This window comes from Rana temporaria, chromosome 1 (genome assembly GCF_905171775.1).
Source record: "Rana temporaria chromosome 1, aRanTem1.1, whole genome shotgun sequence".
Classification (NCBI taxonomy): Eukaryota; Metazoa; Chordata; class Amphibia; order Anura; family Ranidae; genus Rana; species Rana temporaria.
In genome coordinates, this window is record NC_053489.1 from 493,651,267 (window position 1) to 493,677,957 (window position 26,691).

General features: G+C 45.9%; 1 protein-coding gene across 1 annotated transcript in view; it reads left to right on the forward strand.

Moving 5' to 3' along the window:
• The window catches only part of KIAA1109 (KIAA1109 ortholog), a 393,986-nt gene that overhangs the window by 78,317 nt on the left and 288,978 nt on the right, over positions 1–26,691 (forward strand). The window contains 4 exon segments of the mRNA XM_040330387.1: positions 21–85; positions 22,656–22,842; positions 24,360–24,435; positions 26,364–26,557. Of these exon segments, the coding sequence (XP_040186321.1) occupies positions 21–85; positions 22,656–22,842; positions 24,360–24,435; positions 26,364–26,557 (522 nt within the window).

Below are 26,691 nucleotides of genomic sequence, written 5' to 3' on the forward strand. Positions count from 1 at the left end.
TTGTTTTCTGTTTACTGCAGAATTCAAGATGGATTTATTATATTTCGTTGGTGGAAAATGTATAACCCTAAGCAAAAACAACACGGTGAGTATTTGCTAATTATAATAATATAATATCAAGAATTACTGTTGTTTTGAAACTGTGTTGGTTCTATTTAAGACATAATTATGGCTTCTGGGTCCACCTTAACTATATACTGTATACAGTGAGTGTTTGTGTATGTATGTGTGTATATATGTATGTGTGTGTGTGTGTATATATGTATGTGTGTGTGTATGTATGTGTATATATATATATATATATATATATATATATATATATATATATATATATATATATATAATCATCTTTTTTCGTACATTATGGGACACAGAAGAAGTATGAGACACTGGCTCCTTTTGCCAGTGTCCTGTCTCCTCAAGGCCAGTCCAGTGTAGCCCTTTATTGTGCCATTCAAATCTCAGTTTTTTAATTGTGTCCATAGGAGAACAACTTCTCTTTGCTTTGAGAGAAGTAAACTATTTTCATACTTGCATAGTTGGTTGAATAAAGACACCAATCCCTTCAGTTTAACCTGTATGTGTGCAACTACAATTTTCAATATTCATGTACACATCTGAAAGTGTACACTGACACCAATTACTGTGGAAGGAATTTCCACAACCTTACCTCTTTAACAGAGTTTGAGATTGAACCACTTCTCATCCAACTTCATTGTGGGATTTTTTTAGGTTTAACTTTTCTTTTTCTTTTTTGTTTTCCTATTCGCACAATTCTTTACCAGCTGCAGAGCTACTGAGCTTCTTTTTTTTGCTACGCCTCTACTTTTTGGATTTGCTACTCCTTTACTTTGCCCTGGGGGATGTACCTTGAACCCACCAGCAAGAAGATGTGGTGCCAGCCTGTTATCTTGCCCTCTGGACAATGGTGTCCACATTAGGCACTCACCTAGGTATCTGATGGAACATGTTGAGCTGGCCATAGGGTGTTCTACAGGTCCAGGGCCATGATACACCCGCTAATTGGATCCCTGCCCTTTCAGGAAGTATGCCCGCTGTGGACATGTTTTTCAGTGAAGGTTATGCTGTCCATTAACATCCTGGAGCTCCAACACTGGATGCACAATGGATACCAAACCTGAGTGCAATCAGACAATGCCACATCAACTCCTGATGGGGCACTAGGAGCATATGGCCAGATCTCAGTCTCTTTGGTCTACATTCCAGGAGTGGACAACTGGAAAGCAGATTACCTCAACCGCATTTTAATCGTACCTAGAAATGTAAACACAGGCACGTCAATCCCAGAGATTATTCTGTGCTTCGCATTATGGCCTTCCTATAATGAGTACTTAATCAGAAATTGTCCTTAAGCGCTCTGAAAGGATAGGTTTCATCTCCCCCTTGACAAATCCTTAACTCAGGGCACATCTTGGATCAGGCCTTACAGCACCATGTGCTTCTTTGGGCCCTCGACTTGGTTCTTGCTATCTTACAAAAAAAGGATTTCTACTTGGATGACTGCAAAGTGGCCTTTTTGGTTGCTATCACATCTGTCAGATGTATCCATGAGTTGGTGGCTTTCTTTTGTAGGGGACTGTTTCTCATTCTTCACAATGGCAAGGTTGTCCTACTTCTAAGATTCTTCTTCCTTAGATTTTATTAGTCTTTCACCTCAGCATAGACACAATACTTCCATCCTTTGCCCTGCTCCAGCTGTCTTGTAGAAGGCCATGGCTTGGTATTCTGGTTCCGTATTAGCGGATCCTTCAGTCTTCCAGCAGCTGGAAATGCTGCCCATGGCCCTGGGTTATTAAACAGACTAGCTGACACCATTCAATTCGTTTTAACTGTGTTCATCTAGGAATGAATCCATCTATGCTCTAATTTGTCAGTGTTGTTGCTTGGCGTCTTTATATTTTTTTATTATATAGTCATATTTTTTTTATTCTGTAATGCAGAGTGGCTGGATTTGTTTAATATTGATTGCTGTAAAAAGACTAACAGTTTTGAGACTAAAGACAATTAAATACACTACATATCCAGATAAAATTGAATGTTGATACAGGAATGAAGATTTGGTTAATATTGTTCCTCTCATTGATTCTGAATTACACAACAGCAACTGTAAATCCCCAGTGTGAAGTGTTTACTTAGTGTGATTGTCTGTGGTTTTGACCTCCGTCATGGTCATGAGCAAAATTTGTCAGGGAAAAGAACAAAATAGCTTGAGAGTAATCCTGTTATTTAGAGTACAGGGTTTTGTAAAGGATTTATTCTTATGCAGATGACGATGCACGTCCTTCATATTGTACACAAATTGCTGTAATGTGACTCCAAGTATACAGGCAGCAGCCAAATATTCAGTATTTTGTAGATACATATTTATGTATAGTATATTAATATGTCTTTATAGACATTTGCATCAGTAAAATTGTAATATGGGAGCGTGGCTTCTAGAAACCTGTTTATAACATTCCTTGGGATAAAAGTAAATGCGATTACCATTCTTATCGTGGGGAGTTTTACAGCGTTCTCTGTCTGAAATTGCTTTGTCTCAAACAAGCTTCATTGCTCAAACAATTAAACCCAATACTTTTGTATACATATTTGCAGTTGCTAAATCAGGTGGGTTGCAAACTGCTTGCATGTATTTAAAAAAAAAAAACTCAGCCAATTACTGATTTAATTTTAATGCTACTGAAAACCCCAGTGCAATCTTAGACAAACGATCTATGGGTGGCTGCTGAGACTCGAAAGGAGTCAGTCTAACGATTGACTTTTTGAAAATAATCAGCAGTTGTCAGTGTATGACAGTGCAGAGTTTCAGCTGTTAGAATACAATATCTCAGCAGTCCACCCTGATTGTGTGGGTAGAGAAATCTTTTTTTAATTTTAAGTTTTTTAATCAAAAAAACAAAAAACAAACAAACACATACTTTGGCCAGCCTTAGCTGTCTCCTAGAGCTACAGTTGGGGAAAATTAAAAAGTTACACTGGACCCATAATTTTTTTTTTAATTGGTATTTACTATCTTAACCACCTCAATACTACTATAAGTATACATACGGCATCATATTAAGGTAGGTATACCAGAATCATGGTTGCAGCTACAACCATGATTTGGATACCGTTCTTTGTAGCCAGCGATTCCCTATCTGGTAAAAGTGATCTGAGTGGCTATACAGCTGCTTTATTACTTTTATGGCTGCCACCCGCCTCCTTTACCTTGCTTTCCTGTTTTAGCAGGAAGTCCAGTATTGATGCAGCCCCAACTGTACCCATCAGTGCTGCCAATCAGTGCTTAGCAATGATGCCTGTCAGTGCCGTTTATTAGTGCCTATCAGTACCGCCTATCAGTGCAGCCTCATCAGCGAGGAGAAAAATTACTTGTATTCAAAATTTTATAACAGAAATTTTATTTTGTTTTCAAAATGTTCTGTCTTTTTTCGTTTATCAAAAAAAAAAAAAAAAACAGTGTAGGTTAAATACCACCAAAAGAAGGCTCTATCTGCCTTAAAAATATTTTACAATTTTTGTTTGGGTACAGTGTTGCATGACTGCGCAATTGTTATTCAAATTGCGACAGCACTAAAAGCTTAACATTGGCCTGGGCAGGAAGGGGGATGAACGTGCTCAGAAGGCAAGTGGTTATTCAGTGCTTGATTGAACACAGTGTGAATGGACTGAGATGCTGACAAGGTATGTGCTTGTAATTACACTGAAAGGAATAACATTATTAGTCCAGTTTTCTTCTAGGCACATAGTGTTCATTCCCTGAGGAAGGGCCGGTTTTTGGACCCCCAAAACACAGTGGCTGCACTTTAGATTGTTCCACTGACCTTTTTTGGAAATAAAGTTTGCATCTGGCCCGCTGTGGTATTTAATTTCCATTTCTGAAGACTACAGAATTTTTCCTTGTGAGGATAGTGAGGTCTGACATCCCAAACTCTGGGAAGTCCAGAAGGCTTATAAAACACAATAGACTTCCAAGGAGAAACGGACAATAGATGTACTGTACAGTATATCATATTTAGTATCTAACCAACCATTATTTCATTATTCTTAATAATATGATGGTTTGCAGATTTAAAAAATTTAATAAGGCGATCAAACTTTTAATTACATTTTTTGTCAAAACCGCAAAATTTCATACGGAAGTATACAAAAGTATAGATGTGCCCAGGAGATTTGGTATTAGGGTATTAATACTGATGAAGGGGAAGCCCCATTCTCCAAATTGTGTTCCTATGGTCCTTTGTGATTTTCAGTAAGTTATATAGAAAGAGAGAATGGCTTGTGCTTATCCTTCCCTATCTGTTTACCGGTATTTCAATGTGTCAGCCACACTCTCTGCCTCCCCGCACCCCTGCGATGGCTGCCCAGGCTGTACACCTGTAACGTCACACAGCCACAAGGACATAACTTACCTATATGTGCGCTCTCCATCCCTACACTTGTGAGTGCATTACCTTTAGTGTGTGTTTATGTGCCATTTGATTAAAGATGTTACTGCACTCTATGACTTCTTTGTGCCCAGTTCTTTTCTTTATTTGTTAGCTCTGTATCGCCTTCTCCAGGTCAAGGAAAAACTGCGGCACCACTGCAACTTCCTTAAAAATTCATGGATTTTCCTCTGTCTTCTATTGAGTCAATTGCAATTCTATTCCCTTATGTCTATCAAAACTACCATTTTAGGGTTTGGAGGACTTTGCAGTGTTGACAAGTGGAATTCAAAGTTGCTTTATCAAACTGCCACATGTACAGAAACCTTTGTGCAAAGCATCCAGGAGCACAAAATGCATGATTGTGCTGATTGCCCTTTGCACAGTTCCGGACACTCTTGAGTATTAGTCTTAGAATTATTCTTCAGTATAAAGCGCAAAAGATTTTAATCTGTGGTCTGTATAAAGCAATGCCTAGGCATGAAAGAGTATGCCACATAAGGATGATTACATTTTCGAGTGCATAATTTGTATATGCCAGCTCAGAACGTACTATTTGACTCAAAGCACTCTATTTTATGTTAAATTCTAAATATTGCAAGTTAAATGTAATCTGTCAGATTTGTCTTACATAATTTAAGATTACACTTTTAATGAGGCCTAATAGCTACCCAGGAGAATCAAATCTAAGAGAAAAAAAACTCAATCATCTCCTTGTTGGTGATAGTTTGACACGGTCCCAAGTGGGCCCTGGTCTGCTTTAATTTTCTATGTATAATTGATCAGAGTCTCTTGGAACTGATACTCCTAATTAATAGCCTAACTTTCTGTTCTTCTCTATTAAGCGTTTTACTTTTCTTTTGTGCTGAATTTTGGCACGTGTATCATATAGTACAATTGTAAATAATGTTATGTATTTTCGGCTTCTCTTTCTAAAGAATTATTTATCAGATTTAGATATATAAATGTATCTATTTCTTATAAATAGTGTTGCTCATTTTTGTTCGTTTTGCAGGCAGTTTGACCAATTGGACTGAAAATCTGCAAAAATACCAAATCTAAATCTGAACAATATTGAAGTGACTGAATTTTGGTGGACTGTACAGACTGCACTGCCGCCACTAAATGGCAGTGTCACGGTCTGGAGTCAGGCTCAAAGGCCAGTAGCTATAGCAGCAGAGCGGATATTCACACCGGTCACCCTGGCTGATGACACGGGTTCACCTGAGGTGCGGGGTCTAAGCACTAACCGGTATTCACCAGAGCTCCTGATGGTGGATATGGGATTTGCTGCGTGTTAGTGCCAGGTCCCGGTCCTCAAGATAGCCCCACCAGGAGGTTAGCAGGCGGGGAGCCGGAAGCAGATATAACAGTTAGGGATCAAGCAGAAGCGTAGTCAGGGAACGAGCCAAAAGTCGGTAACAGATAGTTGCAGGTTGGGATTCAGCAGAAGCGTAGTCGGGGGACGAGCCAAAAGTCGGTAGCGAATGGTAGCAAAGATCGGTTGGCAGCAAGAGAGACAGGAGCAAGATATTGGCTGGTGAAGGCACAATATTCTGGCAACCAGCAAGTGCAGGGACATGGCTTTTATAGAAAGTTCATGGGAGGGTTCAAGGTTTGAGGCAAACAAGATTCAAGACAAGATTATTCAAGGAACTATCCGAAGAAATGTCCAAGGAGCTGTCCAGCATTCCAGGTGGCTCAGCAAGCAGAGTCACTACCAGACACACCAGAGGTCCCAGGTTCAAGCTCGGGTCCTAACAGGCAGATTCTAGACTGCAGTCCTTTAAATTTACTGCTGAGAAACCTGGTGGGCGACGGGTCATTGTAATTGATACAGTATCCATTACCAAGTTCAGGGGTGTCCTAACTTTGTTCGTATGCGCTCTGAAGGTCTGGCGTATCATGGCGGAACTTCAGAGCTTCTTGCTGAGACCATAGGCTCATGCGCACGAGTGACGTAATCGCGGCTCCGGGCCACTTATAGCGCCGAAACTGCCCGCAAACCCAGAAGTAACGCTGGGGGAACATGAATGGAGCCGCTGCGGTGGCTTTCGGTATAAGGTAAGTATTTCATAATAAGCTAGTATGCAGTCTGCATCAAGCTTCTCCGTTATTTGCCGAGCCAGAGAGCTGAGGTTGAGCTAAGAGCAGAGAGTTATTTGCAGTTTTCCAAATGAGCTGACATTGGGATTGTATCCTAACCCCACCATGAAGATGCAGGGCCGGTCTGCAATGGTTTGTATTTCTTTCTATTGGTGTGCCCAGGCAGCTCGGACTATGGCACTCCATGTGTTGCAGGGTATGGTTGGGAAGCAGGTGCTAAACCACTTTTGAATTTGGCACCTCACGCCCACCTTACTGAGCCTGCACAACGCCAACTTTGTGAGGCTGTTACTGCACATGTGTCTCCCCTTCCCTACATCACATGCACTTGCTTTCATGCCCATTCCCATCCTCTACCCAAGCCCGCACCGTTAGCATGCTGCTCTGGCAAAGACAAGCCACTGGATTCCTGCTGCTTTACAGTGACAAGGTCGCAGATGGCCATAGAACAAGCCTTGCTCCTACGGCTGGTTGTGAGTACCTCTTGTGGGACCTGCACTCACAACTTGCAGTATGTGGGCTCATAAGTGCAGAGGGAACATTTCTGTGGACTCACTTGGCTCCTGACCCACTGAGGCAGCAAGTGTTGCCCAAGGGCCTGGCACTGACACCGTAGGCAGTTGCCCCTCTGCTGAAGTCCTCCACTAACTCCCCCAAGTGAAACACCCTCCTCTGCATTATCTAGGGAGGAATTTTCTGCAACCATGTAAGACTTCATGGCTAATATCAATTTGATAGCTGACTTAGAACACAGGATATATGTGTGCCTCTTCTTTTTCTCTTTCAAAGTATCTGTATCTGATGTTCTTTCAGCAAGAATCGGACTGTTCCTGTCAAGGAAATTTTAATTGCTGTCATATTTATCTTCAAGGTTTACAGTCCTAAGATGTATCTAGAGATCCTGTTTCAATCCTTGCTGATCATTTGGTTTTTCAACAATTGGAATCTTGTGTCTGTTGCCCTGCACTACATGCCTGATGGGTCTCTTGTCTGGGGGACCCTGTGGCTCAAATGTTAGTAGGTGGAACATCAGTGCAAAGAAATACCTATTGTGCGTGCCCTTTTATGGTGAGCACTTCTTTGCTGTCTTTCTGGACAACTTTAACAGGGGCGACAAGGCAGGGCAAATAAGCAAAAAGCAAAAGAAAGCTAATGATCAGAGTCAAACTGAAGCTAAGAAGAGTTCCTGTCCTTTCTCCCAGTACTCTAGGTTCAAATCCAAGCCTGGAACTCTGTTCCACTGCAAGCCATGGACTTCCTAAGCCTCCAAACCTGTGAGCAAGCCCTCTATACCATTAGTTGATACCCCCACTCTCCAAAATGGGGGAATGTCTTTTAGCCTTTGCTACTATGGATGATAGAATAAACATAGTATCCAGGGGCTAACTAGACTTTCAAACTCTTCCTTCTCCCCACTTCATGCTGTCAGGCTTGCCAACATCCCAGCAGCGACAATCGGATGTCTATGCTGCTTTGTCACAACTCCTTTTTTCAGGGAGTTTTCGCCATGGTGCTGGAAAAAGAAAGGTTTCTCAAACCTATTTACCAATTCCCCAAAGCATAAAGAAGGCTTCCATCCCAACACATCAGTGCTATCTCCATTTTGTGGTGGGTTTGCCACACTAAAATAAAATGTGGTCTCTTGCGCTTTCCAAGTGAATATAGTGAATAAATATGAACTCTATGAACAAAGGTCTAAAGATAAATGAAATCGCTGCTCAATCTACAAGGTGTACATGTGCACTACAGAATTAGATAAATATAAATAATGATGAGCGCAACCTCCCAAATGTCCATCAAATAAAATATATATAAGTGATAAACGTGATTAAAAGTGTCCAAAATGTTTAATCAAATCCGAATCCAAAATTGAATATATCTTAATATATGCAGTAAATTTTTGCAAAAAAGTGCCAAACAGTGCTTCTTCCAATAATCCTCCTTACAGTGAATGCTCACAAAGCGCTTACCTCACCAATAGGTAAATTGAGCCTTAACAGATTTCCAGACATCCAGAGAAACCACAGATGATGGTCTCACTATCCTTGTGTGCTATCAATAGCGCAGGTAGTACTTACTCCACGATCTCTGTGATGGCGTCAAACAGCCGAAGCTGAACTTCATGTTCTTATATTTGCTCGTATATATGGGATTTATTAAAAGCCAAATGGGCACTTACATGCAGCAAGAGAAAAAACAGGCAAATAGCAAAACTGTTTGGTGTAGAGTGTAGACGATCCGAGCGTCACTTTGCGCGTAACCGGAAGTGACACTGGAATCTTCTACACCATACGGTTTTGCTATTTGCTCGTTTTTTTCCCTTGCTGCATGTAAGTGCCCATTTGGCTTTTAATAAATCCCTTATATATTTACATTCTACACTATGAGAGGCATTTATTTTCTTCTTTGATCTGCATGTGAGCTATGTCTACATCTGGTATGTTTGACACCATCATGGAGATCATGGCGTACTACCTGCGCTATTGATAGCACACAAGGATAGTGAGACGGTCATCTGTGGTTTCTCTGGATGTCTGGAAATCTGTAAAGGCTCAATTTACCTATGGTGAGGTAAGCACTCTGTGAGCATTCAATGTAAGGAGGATTATTAAAAGAAGCACGTTTTGGCATATATTTCCACATATATTCAGATATATTCAATTTTGGATTCGGATTTGATTGAACATTTTGGACACTTTTAATCACGTTTATCACTTATATATATTTTATTTGATGGACATTTGGGAGGTTGCGCTCATCATTATTTATATTTATCCGGGTTTACCACACTACAAATTCTTTGCACTTCCCTTAGGTCTGTACACTGTACTTTGCATCTTGACCAAGGTGATCCTTCACTTGCTCTACTTCATTCATAGGGCATCAAGTGTGATATATCTATAATCTTCTCCTAAGGAAGACATAGGCCTTATCTGACAATGCCCATCAAACTGTTCAGAGGCTACAATGGTTTGGATGGTTCCTGAACCTTCAGAAATCAGCACTGGATCTGACACACTGCTTAGAGTTTTTTTTCCCACCATACAAAACTCCTGACTCTCTGCTTCCAGGTTCCGACTAAGGTTCAAGAGCCAATCAACTGTTTGCATACAAGTTCTGGAACTTGTGGTTCTTTCTTTTGAGGCCATTATGTATACCCAAATCACCTTCAGAGCATTGCAACTCAACATTCTGGCCAAGTAGGATATAAAAGAGGCACACAAATCCAGCCCTAGAGTCAGGAAAGTTTTCTCTTTGTCGCTCTGTAAGATTTTTACAACAAATGCCAGCCTGACAGGGGGCAGAGGAGCCTTGGAACCCTTTTGGTGCAGGGCATGTGATCACCAGAGAAAGATTGTCTTCCAGTCAACATACTGGAGCTCAGAGTGATGTGGTTATCTATTTAGGGCTGGACCTCCAAATTGCAGAGAAGCCGAGGCTGAACTTCATGTTCTAGCCCTGTCAGTCATCCACATTTTAGGCGTGGAAAGAAAACTTTTAGATGTTAACGTCTGCACTCTGAAAAGTGGTCTCTTCGATTGGAGGCGTTTCAAGACCTCTGTTACAAGTGTGTACCTCCTGGGATACACATTCAACTACAAACTGAGCAGAATTGTCTCCAGGTGCCGGGACCCTCTAGAACAGTGGTTCTCAACCTGGGGGTCGGGACCCCCACGGGGGTCAAATGACGATTTGCCAGTTTTCTGGTGTTACACAGGGACAAGGTTGTCTTGAGGGCTAGATCCTTTCCTCTTGGTTTCTCCTTTTCATCTTGGCCAGGACATTGTGCTTCTATATCTCTGTCCTGTGCCAGTACATCCCATGGAGATATTCCTCTATTGTTTTAGATGTGATGCAAGCTGTTTGAGTTTATCTCTCAGCTATGGCTTCCTCCTAATGGACTGACTCCTTTTTTGCCTTTCCCAAGTGTCCCTTTAACTGACATCATGCCTTTCTACTATTCCTAATTGTCTTAGGCAGATAATTATTCAAGCCTATAGGCTTAAGCACAATGTTCTTACTTTTCCTGTAAAGGCACACTACATTAATACAGTAAGTCCCTCTTGGGCCTTTAGGCAGGCATCAAACACCTCAGGCGAGTATTGTGGGGGCTGTGGGGAGAGCTGCACACAAGGTTTTTTAACCCTTCATGCACAGAATGCATGAAGGTGAAAAACCTTTAGCCTTTACAACCACATACTGTACTTTGGGGCACACATTAACATTTAGTTCTTCAAGTAAATTGTATAAAATTGGATTGAGGTGGCTCAACATGAAGTGGAAATCGCCAATCTTACATATGGACTATATTGTTAGCTAATTTGCAGTGTTAATGTAATATCATATGCATTTAGACATTATGCTGGCCACGCACAAATTTATATAGAAGTTGAAATCTCTTAGTTCAGTACCTGACCTACAAGTTGAAAATTATAGTGTATATATATATATATAATCTCTATCTCCCTCAAAATTTACACTCGCATTTTGCGAGTAAATTTGGAGGGCTGGCGAGTGTCTGGCTGGCTGCTTGGGAGCAGGGGGGGCGAGCGAGGAGAGAAGAGGAGCCGCCGCCGCCGCGTTCAAACCACTGGGAACATTAGAGCTTTCAATTCAATAGCTGTGTTCCCCGCAGCATGCGTCCTATACATCCCCTCCGGGAAACTGATAGGCAGATCACCCATCCCAGGATTGGATGGGTGATCTGTCTATCAAAGTTTCCCGGACAAGGGGGAGGGGCTGTATAAGACGCGCGTTGCAGGGAACACAGCTATTGAATTGAAAGCTGTAATGTTCCCTGTGGTTTGAACCATTCGGCGGCGGGTTCTCCCCTATACAGCACAGGTAGGATGGGGGGGGGACTCTGGCTGCAACATGTGTGTGGGTGGGGGGACTCTGGCTGCAACATGTGTGTGGGTGAGGGGGACTCTGGCTGCAACATGTGTGTGGGTGAGGGGGACTCTGTGTCACGTACCTCAGAGGGTGAGCCCGACGTGCAGGAAGTGGCAGCCGTTACTCCTCTGATTCCGGGACCCCTGATAGAGTAGACAGGAGGAACGGAAATGCAGAGTCGCACAAGCGCCTGGAGAGACGCTGATGCAGGGGCTGTTGGTCGCTTCTGCAGGATCTGATGGAGTCTCTGGAAGGCAGGTGCAGCCTGGCAAGTAGCAGACCGGTGGGAAGAGGTCTGGAAGATCAAGCAGCAACAAGTCCCAGAAGACAGTGCAAGTCCCAGAAGCCGGAGAGAAGCTGGACCAGCCGATCAGGCGCAGGGAGGTCAGGATGGTAGAGGGGTCGTCAAGCCGGGTCAGTAACAGGCGGGCGGCAGAGTACCAGGGATGAGGCAGAGGGATGGTCGGAGCAAGCCAAAAGGTCAGGGCAGGCGGAAGACAGGATCAACAGGAACAAGCCGGGTATCAGGATTAGGATTCAAGCAGGGGTAACAGGTACTGGCAGGTTCAGGAAACACTTCAGACCGGACAGCAAGGGGCCAGACTCCCAGGACGCCTTAAGTACCTTGTTTTGGCGCCGAATTGCCGTTTGCACGTGCCCGTGCGCCGTTGCCGCCGGTGCGCGTGCCCGTGCGCGCCGTTGCCGCCGGTGCGCGTGCCCGTGCGCGCCGTTGCCGCGATTGCGTGTGCCCCGCGCGCGCCGATGTGCCGCTAGCGCCATCTGGTGGCTGAGGTATTTCATGACATTGCCCCCCTCCAATGGGCAGCCTCCGGATGCCCAATCGAGACATCTCCAGTGGATGCGAGTCCTTAAATGATTGGATTAGTCTCTCAGCATGTATGTTGTCCTCTGGTTCCCATGAATTCTCCTCGGGCCCATACCCCTTCCATTTAACGAGGAACTGAATTTGGTTGCGTCTCCTCCTGCAATCAAGGATGGATTCTACCTCAAATTCTTCTTCCCCATTGACTAATACCGGTTCTGGGGGACCAGTATCTCGTTCAGGAAAGGGATTGGGAACATCCGGCTTGAGCAAAGCAACATGGAAGACTGGATGAATTCGAAAGGTTTCTGGTAAATCAAGTTCGTAGGCTACCTCATTTATCTTTCTTTTAACAGAGAAGGGGCCCACAAATTTAGGGCCTAGCTTCTTCGTGGGACATGCAAGTCTTAGATTCAGAGTGGACAAATAAACTTTGGTTCCAGGTTCCAGATTGAGTTCTCCTCTTCTTCCCCTGTCAAAGATCTCTTTATTGCGTTCCTGTGTCTTAGTCATTGTCTCCTGCAGGATCCTGTTATTTGTGTTGAAAAAGTTTAGAGTATCCTGGACAGCGGGTACCGTACTCTCCGGAATAGAATTAGACAGGAACAGAGGATGAAACCCGTAGTTGGCATAAAAGGGTGACTGTTTGGTGGCGGAGTGAATAGAATTATTGTAAGCGAATTCCGCTAAGGGCAGCAGGGACACCCAATCTTCTTGAGAGAACGAGGAGAAGCAGCGGAGATACTGCTCAAGAGTTTGATTTGTTCTCTCCGTCTGCCCATTTGACTGTGGGTGGTATGCTGATGAAAAGGAGAGACCGATTTTGAGACTACTGCAGAGTGCCCTCCAGAACCTAGACGTGAACTGCACCCCCCGATCGGACACGATGTCCGCTGGGACGCCGTGAAGCCTAACAATTTCCCTGATGAAAACTTTGGCTGTTTCCGGGGCAGAGGGTGTGCCTTTCAAAGGGACAAAGTGTGCCATCTTTGAGAGCCTGTCCACGACCACAAAGATAGTGGTGAAGCCTTCTGATGGGGGAAGTTCCACAATGAAATCCATGGAGATCATTCTCCATGGTCTCTCTGGCACTGATAACAGTTTAAGGAGTCCCCAGGCTCTAAGCTTGCTTCCCTTGTTGCGAATGCACGTGGTGCAAGACTCCACATAGTCCTTGCAGTCCTTCAGAAGTTGAGGCCACCAAAAGGTGCGTTGCAAAAGTTCCGAGGTTTTTTGTATCCCAAAGTGACCGGCCAACTCATGATCGTGACAAGAGCTCAGAACATCAATTCGTAGACTCTCGGGCACGAAGATCTTGTCCTGATGCCATAGCAAACCGTCCCTGGACTGCAGCTCCGAACCAGATAAAGGGAAAATTCCAGCAGAGGCTTGCCTGATTTGCGGTAATAAGTCCCTTTGTAACAATAGAAAGTTCCCAGATGACAAGATGGTGTCAGGGGGACTGAGAGACCCTGAATCTCCGTACATGCGGGAAAGAGCATCCGGCTTGGTGTTTTTTGACCCTGGCCTGTATGTGATATGAAAAGAGAATCTCGTAAAAAAAAGTGCCCATCTGGCCTGGCGTGGTTTAAGTCTCTTGGCCACCTTCAGGTACTCGAGATTCTTGTGGTCAGTGTAAATTAAAATTGGGTGCGCTGCGCCCTCCAGGAGGTAACGCCACTCCTCCAGAGCGGCCTTTATTGCCAACAACTCTCGGTCCCCGACGTCATAATTTCTTTCTGCTTCAGACAACTTACGGGAGAAGTAAGCAACGGGGTGTAACAGAGCCTTGGGGCCCTGTCTCTGCGAAAGAACTGCCCCAACCGCGGTTTCAGACGCATCCACCTCAAGAATGTATGGCAAACTCGCGTCGGGGTGTCTGAGAATGGATGCCGAAGTAAACAAGTTCTTCAGGGTTTCAAAGGCTGTTTGGGCTTCTGTAGTCCAGCGGAAACGAGCAGTCTGTTTGGTCAAATCCGTTATAGGAGCAATGATGCTGGAGAAAGCTCTGATGAATTTCCTATAAAAATTTGAGAAGCCGACAAATCGCTGAACGCCCTTTCGGTCCGTAGGTGCTGGCCAGTCGAGAATCGCTGAGACCTTCTGGGGGTCCATCTCAACGCCTTTTATGGAAATTATAAGCCCCAGGAACTGTATACTTGAGCGTTCGAACTCGCATTTATCGGGTTTGGCATACAGTCCGTGGGTTCGGAGACGCTCAAGTACATTCCTGACGTGTAGCCGGTGTTTTTCCAGAGAAGGGGAGAAGATCAGGATATCGTCCAGATAAATGATGACAAAGAGGTCCAGGTAGTCTCTAAAAATGTCATTCACGAAGTGTTGGAACGTTGCTGGGGCGTTACAGAGCCCGAAGGGCATGACTAAATATTCGAAGTGCCCGAAACGGGTACGAAAAGCGGTTTTCCACTCATCCCCTTCACGTATGCGGACTAAGTTGTAGGCCCCACGGAGGTCTAGTTTGGTAAAGACAACCGCGGACCCAAGACGTTGAAACAGTTCAGGCACCAAGGGGAGAGGGTACCGGTTCTTAATTGTTATCTTATTAAGTTCCCGATAGTCCACACAAGGGCGAAGGGAATGGTCTTTTTTTTCCACAAAAAAGATGCCTGCTCCCGCGGGTGATGTGGATGGGCGGATGAACCCCTTCCTCAGACTTTCATCGATGTATGTTTTTAAAGTCTCTAGTTCAAGTCCTGTTAAGGGAAAGATCCTTCCGAAGGGAACTTCAGCACCTGGAAGGAGTTCAATGGGGCAATCGTAGGCCCTGTGTGGTGGAAGGGTCTCAGCCCCCTTCTTGCTGAAAACATCCAGGTAATCGTGGTAAGCTTCTGGAACAGATTGACGGGTCTCGATGTCGAAGTCCATACAAAGTAAAGGCAGAGGAGGAGGTGGCACTTGTAAGCAGTGCTGTCGGCAGAACAGAGAACCGAAGCTGACCTTGCCCGTGGTCCAGTCAATCTGCGGGTTGTGAATTTGAAGCCATGGTACCCCCAGTATGACAGGAAACAGGGGAGAGTGAATCACATCTAGGCATAGCAATTCATGGTGATTTTCAGCAATGGTGGTGGGTAGAGGCTGGGTTTCTCGGGTGACTGGTCCGGATTTTAGCACCGAGCCATCCGCTAGGTAAACAGAGAGTCCAGTAGTCCTGGGACGAAGAGGGATCCGATGCTTGATGGCGAAAGACTGGTCCAAAAAGCAGCTGCAGGCCCCTGAGTCAATTATAGCGCTGACTTGGATGGACTCTCCTGGAAGCTGGAAGAGAATAGGAATAGCCAGATGAGCGGAATTACTTGGCAGAACAGGTAGGTGAACGGAAGACATGGACAGACACTTACGAAGTTTGGCAGGACAGGTCCTCACGTAGTGCCCGGCCTCTCCGCAATACAGGCATAAGTTGTTGACCCTGCGGCGTTGTCGTTCTTCGGGCGTCAGGGAAGGACGGAGGAGACCCAACTGCATGGGCTCTGAGGTGTCAGGAATAGATGAGGCTGAAGGAACCGGAGGAACTATACTGGAAACGGGAGGCACCCGTGGCAGCATCCAGACCGGACGAGATGGGGTAGTGGTCCTTTCCGTTCGGCGCTCCCTCAGGCGCCGATCGATCTGGATGGTCAGGTTAATTAATGCCTCCAGGGTCCCTGGAACTCCTACCCGGGCCAGTTCGTCCTTCAGTGGCTCAGAAAGACCAAGGCGGAATTGGTAGCAGAGGGCCGAGTCATTCCAGGTTGTGTCTGAGCTCCATCTGCGAAACTCGGACACATAGTCCTCTGCTGGTCTGCGACCCTGTTGCAGGGCGTGCAAAGCGGCCTCCGCGGAGGCGGCCTGGTGAGGGTCTTCATACAGCAGAGACATGGCTTGGAAAAAGGTAGTAACATTGTCAAGTGATGGATCTTTGTTTTCCAGGAGGCGATGGGCCCAAGCTTGCGGTTCGCCAGACAGCAGTGAGATGGCGAAACCCACTTTAGTGGCTTCTAACGAAAAGGTCCGTGGCTGCAGAGCAAAGTACAGTTCGCAAGCATTGCGGAAGGCCCGGTATCTACTACGTTCACCCGCGAACCTCTCGGGCATAGGGACTTTGGGTTCGGGCGGCAGCATGATCACGGATGGGGAAGCAGATGCCCCAGAAGCCGCTGCAGCGGTGGTGGGAGTAGATAGAGCCTGGACACGATTCTCCAAACGCGTGTAGCCTTCTTGTAAGGTTCGGACGGCCTGGGTCAGTCCCTCAAGATGGCGGCAAAGTTCCTGCATAGGATCCACTCCCTGCGCGGGCTCGGACATGGCTGTCCGGTACTGTCACGTACCTCAGAGGGTGAGCCCGACGTGCAGGAAGTGGCAGCCGTTACTCCTCTGATTCCGGGACCCCTGATAGAGTAGACAGGAGGAACGGAAATGCAGAGTCGCACAAGCGCCTGGAGAGACGCTGATGCAGGGGCTGTTGGTCGCTTCTGCAGGATCTGATGGAGTCTCTGGAAGGCAGGTGCAGCCTGGCAAGTAGCAGACCGGTGGGAAGAGGTCTGGAAGATCAAGCAGCAACAAGTCCCAGAAGACAGTGCAAGTCCCAGAAGCCGGAGAGAAGCTGGACCAGCCGATCAGGCGCAGGGAGGTCAGGATGGTAGAGGGGTCGTCAAGCCGGGTCAGTAACAGGCGGGCGGCAGAGTACCAGGGATGAGGCAGAGGGATGGTCGGAGCAAGCCAAAAGGTCAGGGCAGGCGGAAGACAGGATCAACAGGAACAAGCCGGGTATCAGGATTAGGATTCAAGCAGGGGTAACAGGTACTGGCAGGTTCAGGAAACACTTCAGACCGGACAGCAAGGGGCCAGACTCCCAGGACGCCTTAAGTACCTTGTTTTGGCGCCGAATTGCCGTTTGCACGTGCCCGTGCGCCGTTGCCGCCGGTGCGCGTGCCCGTGCGCGCCGTTGCCGCCGGTGCGCGTGCCCGTGCGCGCCGTTGCCGCGATTGCGTGTGCCCCGCGCGCGCCGATGTGCCGCTAGCGCCATCTGGTGGCTGAGGTATTTCATGACACTCTGGCTGCAACATGTGTGTGGGTGAGGTGGACTCTGGCTGCAACATGTGTGTGGGTGAGGGGGACTCTGGCTGCAACATGTGTGTGGGTGAGGGGGACTCTGGCTGCAACATGGGTGTGGGTGAGGGGGACTCTGGCTGCAACATGTGTGTGGGTGAGGGGGACTCTGGCTGCAACATGTGTGTGGGTGAGGGGGACTCTGGCTGCAACATGTGTGTGGGTGAGGGGGACTCTGGCTGCAACATGTGTGTGGGTGAGGGGGACTCTGGCTGCAACATGTGTGTGGGTGAGGGGGACTCTGGCTGCAACATGTGTGTGGGTGAGGGGGACTCTGGCTGCAACATGTGTGTGGGTGAGGGGGACTCTGGCTGCAACATGTGTGTGGGTGAGGGGGACTCTGGCTGCAACATGTGTGTGGGTGAGGGGGACTCTGGCTGCAACATGGGTGTGGGTGAGGGGGACTCTGGCTGCAACATGTGTGTGGGTGAGGGGGACTCTGGCTGCAACATGTGTGTGGGTGAGGGGGACTCTGGCTGCAACATGTGTGTGGGTGAGGGGGACTCTGGCTGCACACGCACACACGAGTCAGTCAGTCAGTCAGTCAGTCAGTCAGTGTCAGAGGTGGAGTAGGGTGCTTCGGACCTTCCGTTACGAGCCTGCTCCCACCCAGACCTGGCAGTCAGCTACTAGGCAGACTACCATTACCTGTCCTGCACAGGGAACAGCTACTAGGAACTACTAGGAACCAGGAATCCAGCTCTCTTCTCTCCTCGTGGACTCCTTCATTCGCCGCAGGTAAGACCCTGCCTCTCAGGGCCTACCATCGTGGGGAACCACTGACGGCCGTCCTTCTCAGGGCAGCCGTCACTCAGACCCCTCACTGCGGCTCTCTATTCCCCTCTTGGGCTCGGCATCCCCACTCGCACGGCCACCCACGATTGTGGTGGCCCCTAAACACCCCACCTGGGTGTATTTTCGGCGCTTTTCGGCGTTTTTTTACACGCCCGCGCCAGCCTGCCACTTTCCGCGGCCGCCGCGCCTCAGGAAAGTCCGCGGCTTCAGCCGCGGCCTACCGGCGCTCCGACCGTTTTCTCCCTGCGCCTGCCACCAATAGTGCAGGTCTTTCTGATTATAGCCCCTGCACCCCCAGAGGTCCCCTCCACCCCCCTGCTTAGCAACCAGATCGGTGGATTCATTTTCTTACCAACCTGGTTGCCCCCCCAGCCTGGGTCCTGTGTCTTTGCCTGGCGGCCATCTTGGTGCACCCCAGCAACAGTGACACCCAGCACCCCCCCCCCCCCTTTTTTCCCCTCATTAAGTTCAGCAGTCTTTGATCCAGGGCTTGAGCCGATCGCCTTTAGGGATCAGGAAGGAATTTTTTTTCCCTGCCGCAGCACATTGGCCAGCTTGCCCAGGGCTTTTTTTGCCTTCCTCTGGACCAAGGATTGCTGAGAGCGAGGATTCTGCGAATCCTCTCTCACCGAACACCCGCACCCCCGCCCACGGTGACTGGCAACAATGGTTAAATTGCGATACTCTGCGGAAACCATTTGGGGTCTGAGACAATTCGCAACAATATTACCTGCCGTCACCAAAAAAGCCTTAAAATTAGATCAACTTTTGAGAATCGATCGACGATCGATCATCAAAAATTTCAACCATTCAACACAGCTCAAGCACATATCATGTGCGTTGCTTAACACTAGATCAGCAGTTAAACACCGATCAGAAATCCATGATTTCTTACTACAAAACGATCTAGACTGCCTCTTCATTACAGAAAGTTGGCTGTCAGACGATTGCAACACCATTCTCGGAGAACTGGTACCAGCAAATTATCGTATCCTAACGGAAAATAGAATAGGGCAAAGAGGAGGAGGCCTGGCGGTGATTCATAAGTCTCATATTGCAATCGCTAAACCGGTCCTTCAAAATCCTCTACCTTTTATGGAAACCCTTACGCTTCAACTTCAAGCTCACTCTCAGGAGACCGTTCACATTCTCCTCTGCTATAGGCCCCCTGGGCCCAAATCGCATTTGATTTCAGCATTAACGGAGTTCATATCCACTTACTCCCTTAACAGCAATCATCTTTTGCTGCTCGGGGATTTCAATTTGTGGGCCAACTCCTCACAGGATCCCATCGCGGAGGCCTGCATCGACCACCTGGAAGGGTTAGGACTTCAGCAACTTATATGCGGACCCACGCATGCTTCAGGTCACACTCTCGACCTAATTTTCAGACAAAATCTGAAAATAAACATTCTGGGTATTGAACCTTTGCCATGGACAGACCACCATGCAATTAGCTTCATAATTCCCAGAATTCCACTAGTCATGAAAGTACCCAAGCCGGTGACAATACACTGGGCTAGATCTCAGAGGAAGCTCCACTCGGAACTCTTCAGATCTACCCTGGGAAACCGAATTGGGGCTATTCCTCCTCAGCTAGCAGCCTCAGATACATTGGATGCCATAAATGCAGCTCTGTTACAGTCAGCCGACTTAGCAGCACCAAAGCGCAAAGTCCGCAGCCGGGCAAAAAAGTCCAGCTGGTTCAATAAACAGCTGTCGCTATTGAAGCAAGAGCGCAGAAGGGCGGAAGCCGTCTGGATTAGAAGTCCTTCAGAAGACCGCCTCAACTTCTACAAAGCAGTAACTACACGATATCACAAGGAAATTTTCAAAGCCAAAAAACTTCACTTTTCCACGGTGATTAACAGCGCAATGAATCGCCCACGTGAACTCTTCAGGATGGTCACCCAGACCATGAATCCGGGATGTCTTGAAGTCCCCACTTCAGACACCCAAGAGTTCTGCAATGAACTATCGGATTTCTTCATCAACAAAATTGAAAAAATTCGGGTAAGTATTCGGCAAAACAATACTCCACTCAGTCCCCTCTTCAATCAAAACACCGACGGAACGTCTCTACAATCAACTAAGTTCACTTTGGAACCCATCTCCATTGATACCACAAAAAAATTCATTGGTGCGCTGCGCAACAGCACAGCACCCAATGACATCATTCCCACCAAGCTACTGAAGGAATGTGCCGACATCCTGGCGCCTCCGATCACACAGCTTATAAATCAGTCATTTAAGGAAGGCATAGTGCCTTCCCTGCTGAAAGAGGGCACAATCCTGCCGATCTTGAAAAAACCTAATTTGGATCCTATGGACCCAACTCACCGCCGTCCCATAACAGGTCTAAATGCTCTGTCCAAGATAATGGAGAAAGTGGTGGTAAATCAGCTGCAACAGCATCTGGATACCCACAACCTACTCGATCCATTTCAATCCGGGTTCCGTCCCGGACACGGGACAGAAACGGCCTTACTGAAAATATGGGATGATGCGCTCGAGGCCGCAGACGAAGGAGAATCGTGTCTCCTGGTTCTGCTGGACCTAAGCGCAGCCTTTGACACAGTAGACCATAAATTGCTACTGAGACGACTAACAGAAGTCGCCGGAGTCTCAGAAGATGCCTTACCATGGTTCTCCTCTTTTCTCGGAAACCGTTCACAAACAGTGAAACTGGGATCTTTCACGTCAGAAAAACGCACGGTGCCATGTGGGGTCCCCCAAGGATCCCCCCTATCACCGGTGCTGTTTAATATCTATCTTCGTCCTCTCTTTGATATTATCAGTAGCCAAGAACTACTCTATCACTCTTATGCAGACGACACGCAGTTGTATTTTCGCATCTGCCAAAAAAAGGATCATCATCTCAGATTAGAGAAATGTCTCTCTTCAATAGAAAACTGGATGACTAAGAGTTATCTCAAACTCAATAGCGCTAAAACAGAACTCTTTATGTTCAATGCCAGTCGGAAGAGACAACCAACAACAAACTGGACACCTTCGCCCATCCTGGGTCAGACCATCTCCCCTAGCTCCAAAGTCAAAAGTCTAGGAGTCACGTTTGACACCTTCATGACAATGGACGCACAAATAGGGTCAGTAGTCAGCGGGACGCACCATTTGATGCGCCTACTACGCAGACTTATTCCATTTATTCCCAAAGAAGACATAGCAGTCGTGGTGGGAACAATCGTGAATTCCAGACTGGACTATGCAAATGCCCTTTACCTCGGGCTCCCCAAGTACCAAATCGCTCGTCTTCAAGTCGTACAGAATACGGCCGCTAGACTTGTGACTGGGAAAAAATCTTGGGAATCAATCTCACCTTCGCTGAGATCCCTTCACTGGTTGCCAGTGAAAGACAGAATTGCATTCAAAGCACTCTGCCTGACACATAAGTGCATCCATGGGAAGGCTCCTAGATATCTATGCGACAAGATCAAAACGCACAATTGCAACCGCATTCTGCGATCCACCGACCAAAATCTGGTCAAGGTTCCTAAAACCAAATACAAGTCCAAAGGAGAAAGAAGGTTTGCTTTCCAGGGCCCCAGGCTTTGGAATGCTTTACCAACCAGCATTCGGTTGGAGCAAAACCACCTGTCTTTCAGAAGGCAGATCAAAACCCTGCTTTTCTGAAGGCATGAGACACAAACAACTAGCGCCCAGAAGCGATTCAGTTCGCATGTGCCGCGCTATATAAATTTTTCATTCATTCATTCATTCAACATGTGTGTGGGTGAGGGGGACTCTGACTGCAACATGTGTGTGGGTGAGGGGGACTCTAGCTGGAAAATGGGGACATTTTGCTGCATTGGTAGACATGGGCAGGCTGCATTTTTGGGCACGGATTAAGTTGTTAATATTTATTACTTAATTCTACATAAAACATTTAAGTGTAATTTCATGAGATTTATGAGGGCGTGTCTAGGGGCGGGTTTAGGGGCGGGACATGGTAGGGGTTGGGCGGGGCAACTGGTGGCGAGTATGCCTTGAGGTCTGGCTAGTAGCTCAGGACTTGAAATTTTGAGCCCTGTGTGTGTGTGTGTGTATGTGTATGTGTATATATATATATATATATATATATATATATATATATATAATGTGTGTGTAAAATTCACTCTACATGAATTGGTAAGGCATAAATAAGCATTAATCTTTTAACAATAAATATGCCATATAATTGCCATGAATATAAACTTCTTCCTTATGTCACCTAAACATAAGCATCCTTGATAACATGGGCAATAGGGTTCCAATGAGCATTATGGGTTTTATATGAATGGTTTATTGTTTTTAGCCATGCAAACCCTGTCTGGTAGGCTTGTAGTGGGTTAGAGGATCAGTAAAGCCATATAAGTAAACAGAGCCATATGTTTTGAGCATACCTGTATGCCCCGTGTAAGGTGTACCCTTACAAACTATATACAAAAATTATGTTTTTACAATATAATCTTCTTGTTTTGTCTTTCTAGATCCCAAAGCAGAAACCAGACTGTACATAACAGTAAATGATTTTGAGTTCCATGTGTACAATCGCTCTGATCTTTATGGACACCTCCAGGAAGTTTTTGGTTTAGACCCAACAATATTCCCTCCCCGAAAAGAAGATGATAAGGTCCGAGAGAATGGAAAAGAAAAGGTGCATGCTGGACTTGCGAGGTAATAAGATTTCTTCGAGTACAGAGGTCATTTGCATTTAAAATGGTACTAAAGGCTGGACATTTTTTACCTTAATGCATTCCCTGCATTAGGGTAAAAAAATTCCCAGTATTTGTATCGCCCCCTTACCCTCCTGTATAGTTATCTGAGGCTGATCTCAATTCATTGCTATGCCCATCTGGAGCAGCTCTCTCCTTTTTTACTCCTCACAGAGGTAGCAGCAGGAGCCATTGGCTGCTGTCAACCAAATCCAGAGAGGGAGGGGCAGGGCTGAGCCTTGCTGTATGTGTCAATAGATGCACACTGCTCGGCTCGGGAGCAAGCATTTAGGTGTGCTCCCGTAGGAAGTGCCTTTCTATGGTTGCGCACCAAGAACTGTTTTGGTTAGCAAAGGACTCCTCTTTCATGTCAGATCAATATGATTAGGGACTTGGCAAGCCAGAGTGGCAGTAGTGTTCCTGTTCTCATTTCTAACTCCCCCACTCCCAGCATTGCTTTAGTTTTTTCTAGGGCCCACAGTTGATGGACCTGTCTTTCCACTGAGGGAACCTTTTCTGTTTTGATGCAGAAATTTCTAGTTAAACTACATTTTCCTGCTGAGCCCTGGTGCTTTATAGCAGAGGCAGTTTTACAGGTCTCCTGGTAGTGTAGGCGGCTCTGCCTCGCGCTCTCTCTTACTTACAGAGAGATCGTTGGTCACCATCTGTGCACTTGTTTACAGATGGGGATCACAAGGTAGCTTACCATGTGATGCCCTATTTTACACTGCAGCTGCATTTCTTCTGTTCCCCCCATGGGTGCAGGGCAGGGAGGGATCTGTGAGAGCCGCTGAGAGGAAAGCTATCCTTGTAAACACAGAAGGCAGGTTAGCATTTTTTTGCAGGCTATTTGTCAGGACAATGGCTGGTGTTGGTGCTTTAATCATCACGTCACCATGCTTGATATGGTGTCAGGATGATTGAAACGCATTATTTCTATTATTACATTGTAATATAAAATTAAATAGTTCAACTCACCATAATGCAAAATCAGTCGCCTGCCACCAGATGTGGATTGTTACTTGCCACATCGCCTGCCACCAGATGTGGCTTGTCACCTGCCATGTTGCCTGCCTTCAGATGCAGCTTGTTACTTTCCACCAGATGCAGATTGTCACTTGCCAGGTCGCCTGCCACCAGATGCAGCTTGTCACTTTTTACGTCACCTGCCACCAGATGCGGATTGTCACCTGCCATGTCGCCTGCTACCAGATAAGGAATGTCACTTGCCACATCGCCTGCAACCAGATGCAGATTTTCACTTGCCACGCTGCCTGCCACTAGATGCAGATTGTCACTAGCCACGCTGCCTGCCGCTAGATGCGGATTGTCACAGATACAGGGGCTCCTTACATTATTAAACACAGGATGGAAGGAGGCAGCAAAGTGGCTTAACAACCACTTTAACTAACTGTAACTTTAAAGGATATCTGGTATATTTGTCAATGCTTTGTCCCTAATTTTCCTTGTTCTTGCCAGTGCTAAAACGGAACCTCAAGATGCATCCTCATCGTGGAGATCTCTCATACCAGTGATTAAAGTGAATATCAGCACAGTAAGTAATACATAATTGTATGAAGATGGTTTGCCCTTTATGGATATAAAGCAATAGAACCGGTTCACACATGTCTGGGGCAGTCGCGGTCCGGATTGAAAAAGGGTCCTGTGTGTGTTTCGATCTGGTTCAGGTTCAGACAGAAATTTGGACTTGAACCCGGTGAACAGACACGCACCGGACCCCAGGCATGAACCCGTGGCTGCACATATGTGAACCAAGTTCACCTTTAGTAAAATGTAATATTGCAAAAAAAAATAAAAAATTGGACCTGCAATTTACTGATTGCAATTATAATTCTCTGCAGGCTTCTAATGCCCTGTACACACGATCGGTTCATCCGATGAAAACGGTCTGATGGATTTTTTCATCAGATATCCGATGAAGCTGACTCTCATCAGTCTTGCCTACACACCATCAGTTAAAAAAATGATCGTGTCAGAACGTGGTGACGTAAAACACAATGACGTGCTGAGAAAAATTAAGTTCAATTGATTCTGAGCATGCGTGGACTTTTAACCGATGGACGTGCCTACAGACGATCGTTTTTTTCTATCCGTTAGTTAACCATCAGATAATTTTAAAACAAGTTCCTAGTTTTAGCATTTTTTTTTTTTTTTTTATTATGTGAACTTATCCTTTAAGCTCTGTTAGCAGCATTTAGGCTGCATTCACACCTTGGCGTACCTAATCGCGGCGTTTTGTCCCGCCAATTTGTGGCGAAAAATTGCGGCGTTTTGTACCGCGATTTGCGGCGACAAAACGCCGCGATTGTGAATGCAGCTTACCCCCAGGTCCACATCTCCTATGCCGAACGCCGCTTGAAAAAAAGGTCCAGGACTTGTTTTCAGACGTACGGCGTTCGGTGTGGAGATGTGAACCATCTCCATAGAGGGCAATGTAAAATCATCCCTCCAGCGTCTTAGGGGCTGCTGCGGCGTCGCGCTTCAGGCGTATATACGCCTAGGTGTGAACAGAGCCTTAGAGTCTTCAGAAGAGTAATTTGTATTGTACAACCCCAATTCCCAAAAAGTGGGGACGCTGTGTAAAATCTATATTAAAAACAGAATGAAATGATTTGTAAATCTTACAAACCCTCATTTATTCAAAACAGAAAACATCAAATATTTAAACTGAAAAAATTTAAAATGTTAACCCCTTCCGTCTTTTTGTTTTTAAATATAACTGTTTAATGTATTTTTACATTATTTGTTTCCAGAAATGTAATGAAGCAAATTTAAAAAGCAATAACAATGAAATCGTGGTAAATAGTATAATGAACAAGACGAATAGGAACATAAAAACTTTCCATCGTGGATAGTTTTGATTAATATCTTGCCATACGCGCAAGCAAAATCCAATTGGCACAGGCTTTTTGCAAAAGTAGTGGGGAGGTAATATATATTCCAAAAAAAAAAAAAATGAAATTAACTAAAAATAAGATGGAAGTGATATAGAAATGCAAATCCAGTGCGGGTTCCCGCATTGCATACAACTTGCAGACAGTACACACTGCCCTATACAAACCGCTGGGAGTGTCAATACAAAGTTAATGACACTCCCAGATTGGTTCACATATTGCAGTGCAAACTCTCAATTGGGGGAGAAATTGGATCGCATGGCTGTGAACACCCATGCGATACGATTCTAGTGTGGACCAAAAATAAGGGGTCCTGTAAGAGTTTGGTCCAAATGCGATGCAAATTCAGCCATACAAGCTGTATGGCTGAATTTGCAGCTCACAGACATGGCATGTGATCAGCACAGCAGTGCGGTGTGAATCACATGCAATGTCTGACATCGCAGCAGTGGAAACCGGCTACTAAAGGTCAATTTCTGGAAAATTTAAAATGTAATGGTAAATAATATTGTTAATGTGGACAAAGGTAAAATGTTGATGACTGATCTGACTGCATATTAAATTGTAGGGACGCTTGGCTTTTGGAAATCATTACCAACCACAAACCTTATGTGTAAATTTTGATGATGCATTCCTCACATACACCACTAAGCCCCCATCAAGCCACCTGGACCAGTTCATGCACATACTGAAAGGCAAACTGGAGAATGTCAGGGTGATGCTAGTGCCCAGTCCAAGATATGTCGGCCTTCAAAATGACGAGTAAGCTTTTAATTAACTATTTTACTATAACTCTGTTTTCACATTGGTCATGTGTTCTAACTGCATAGTATTTTTTTGCATGACTGCGTTAATTAGCTTTAATGTGTTAAAGTAAATTGTTTGTATGCTTGCAC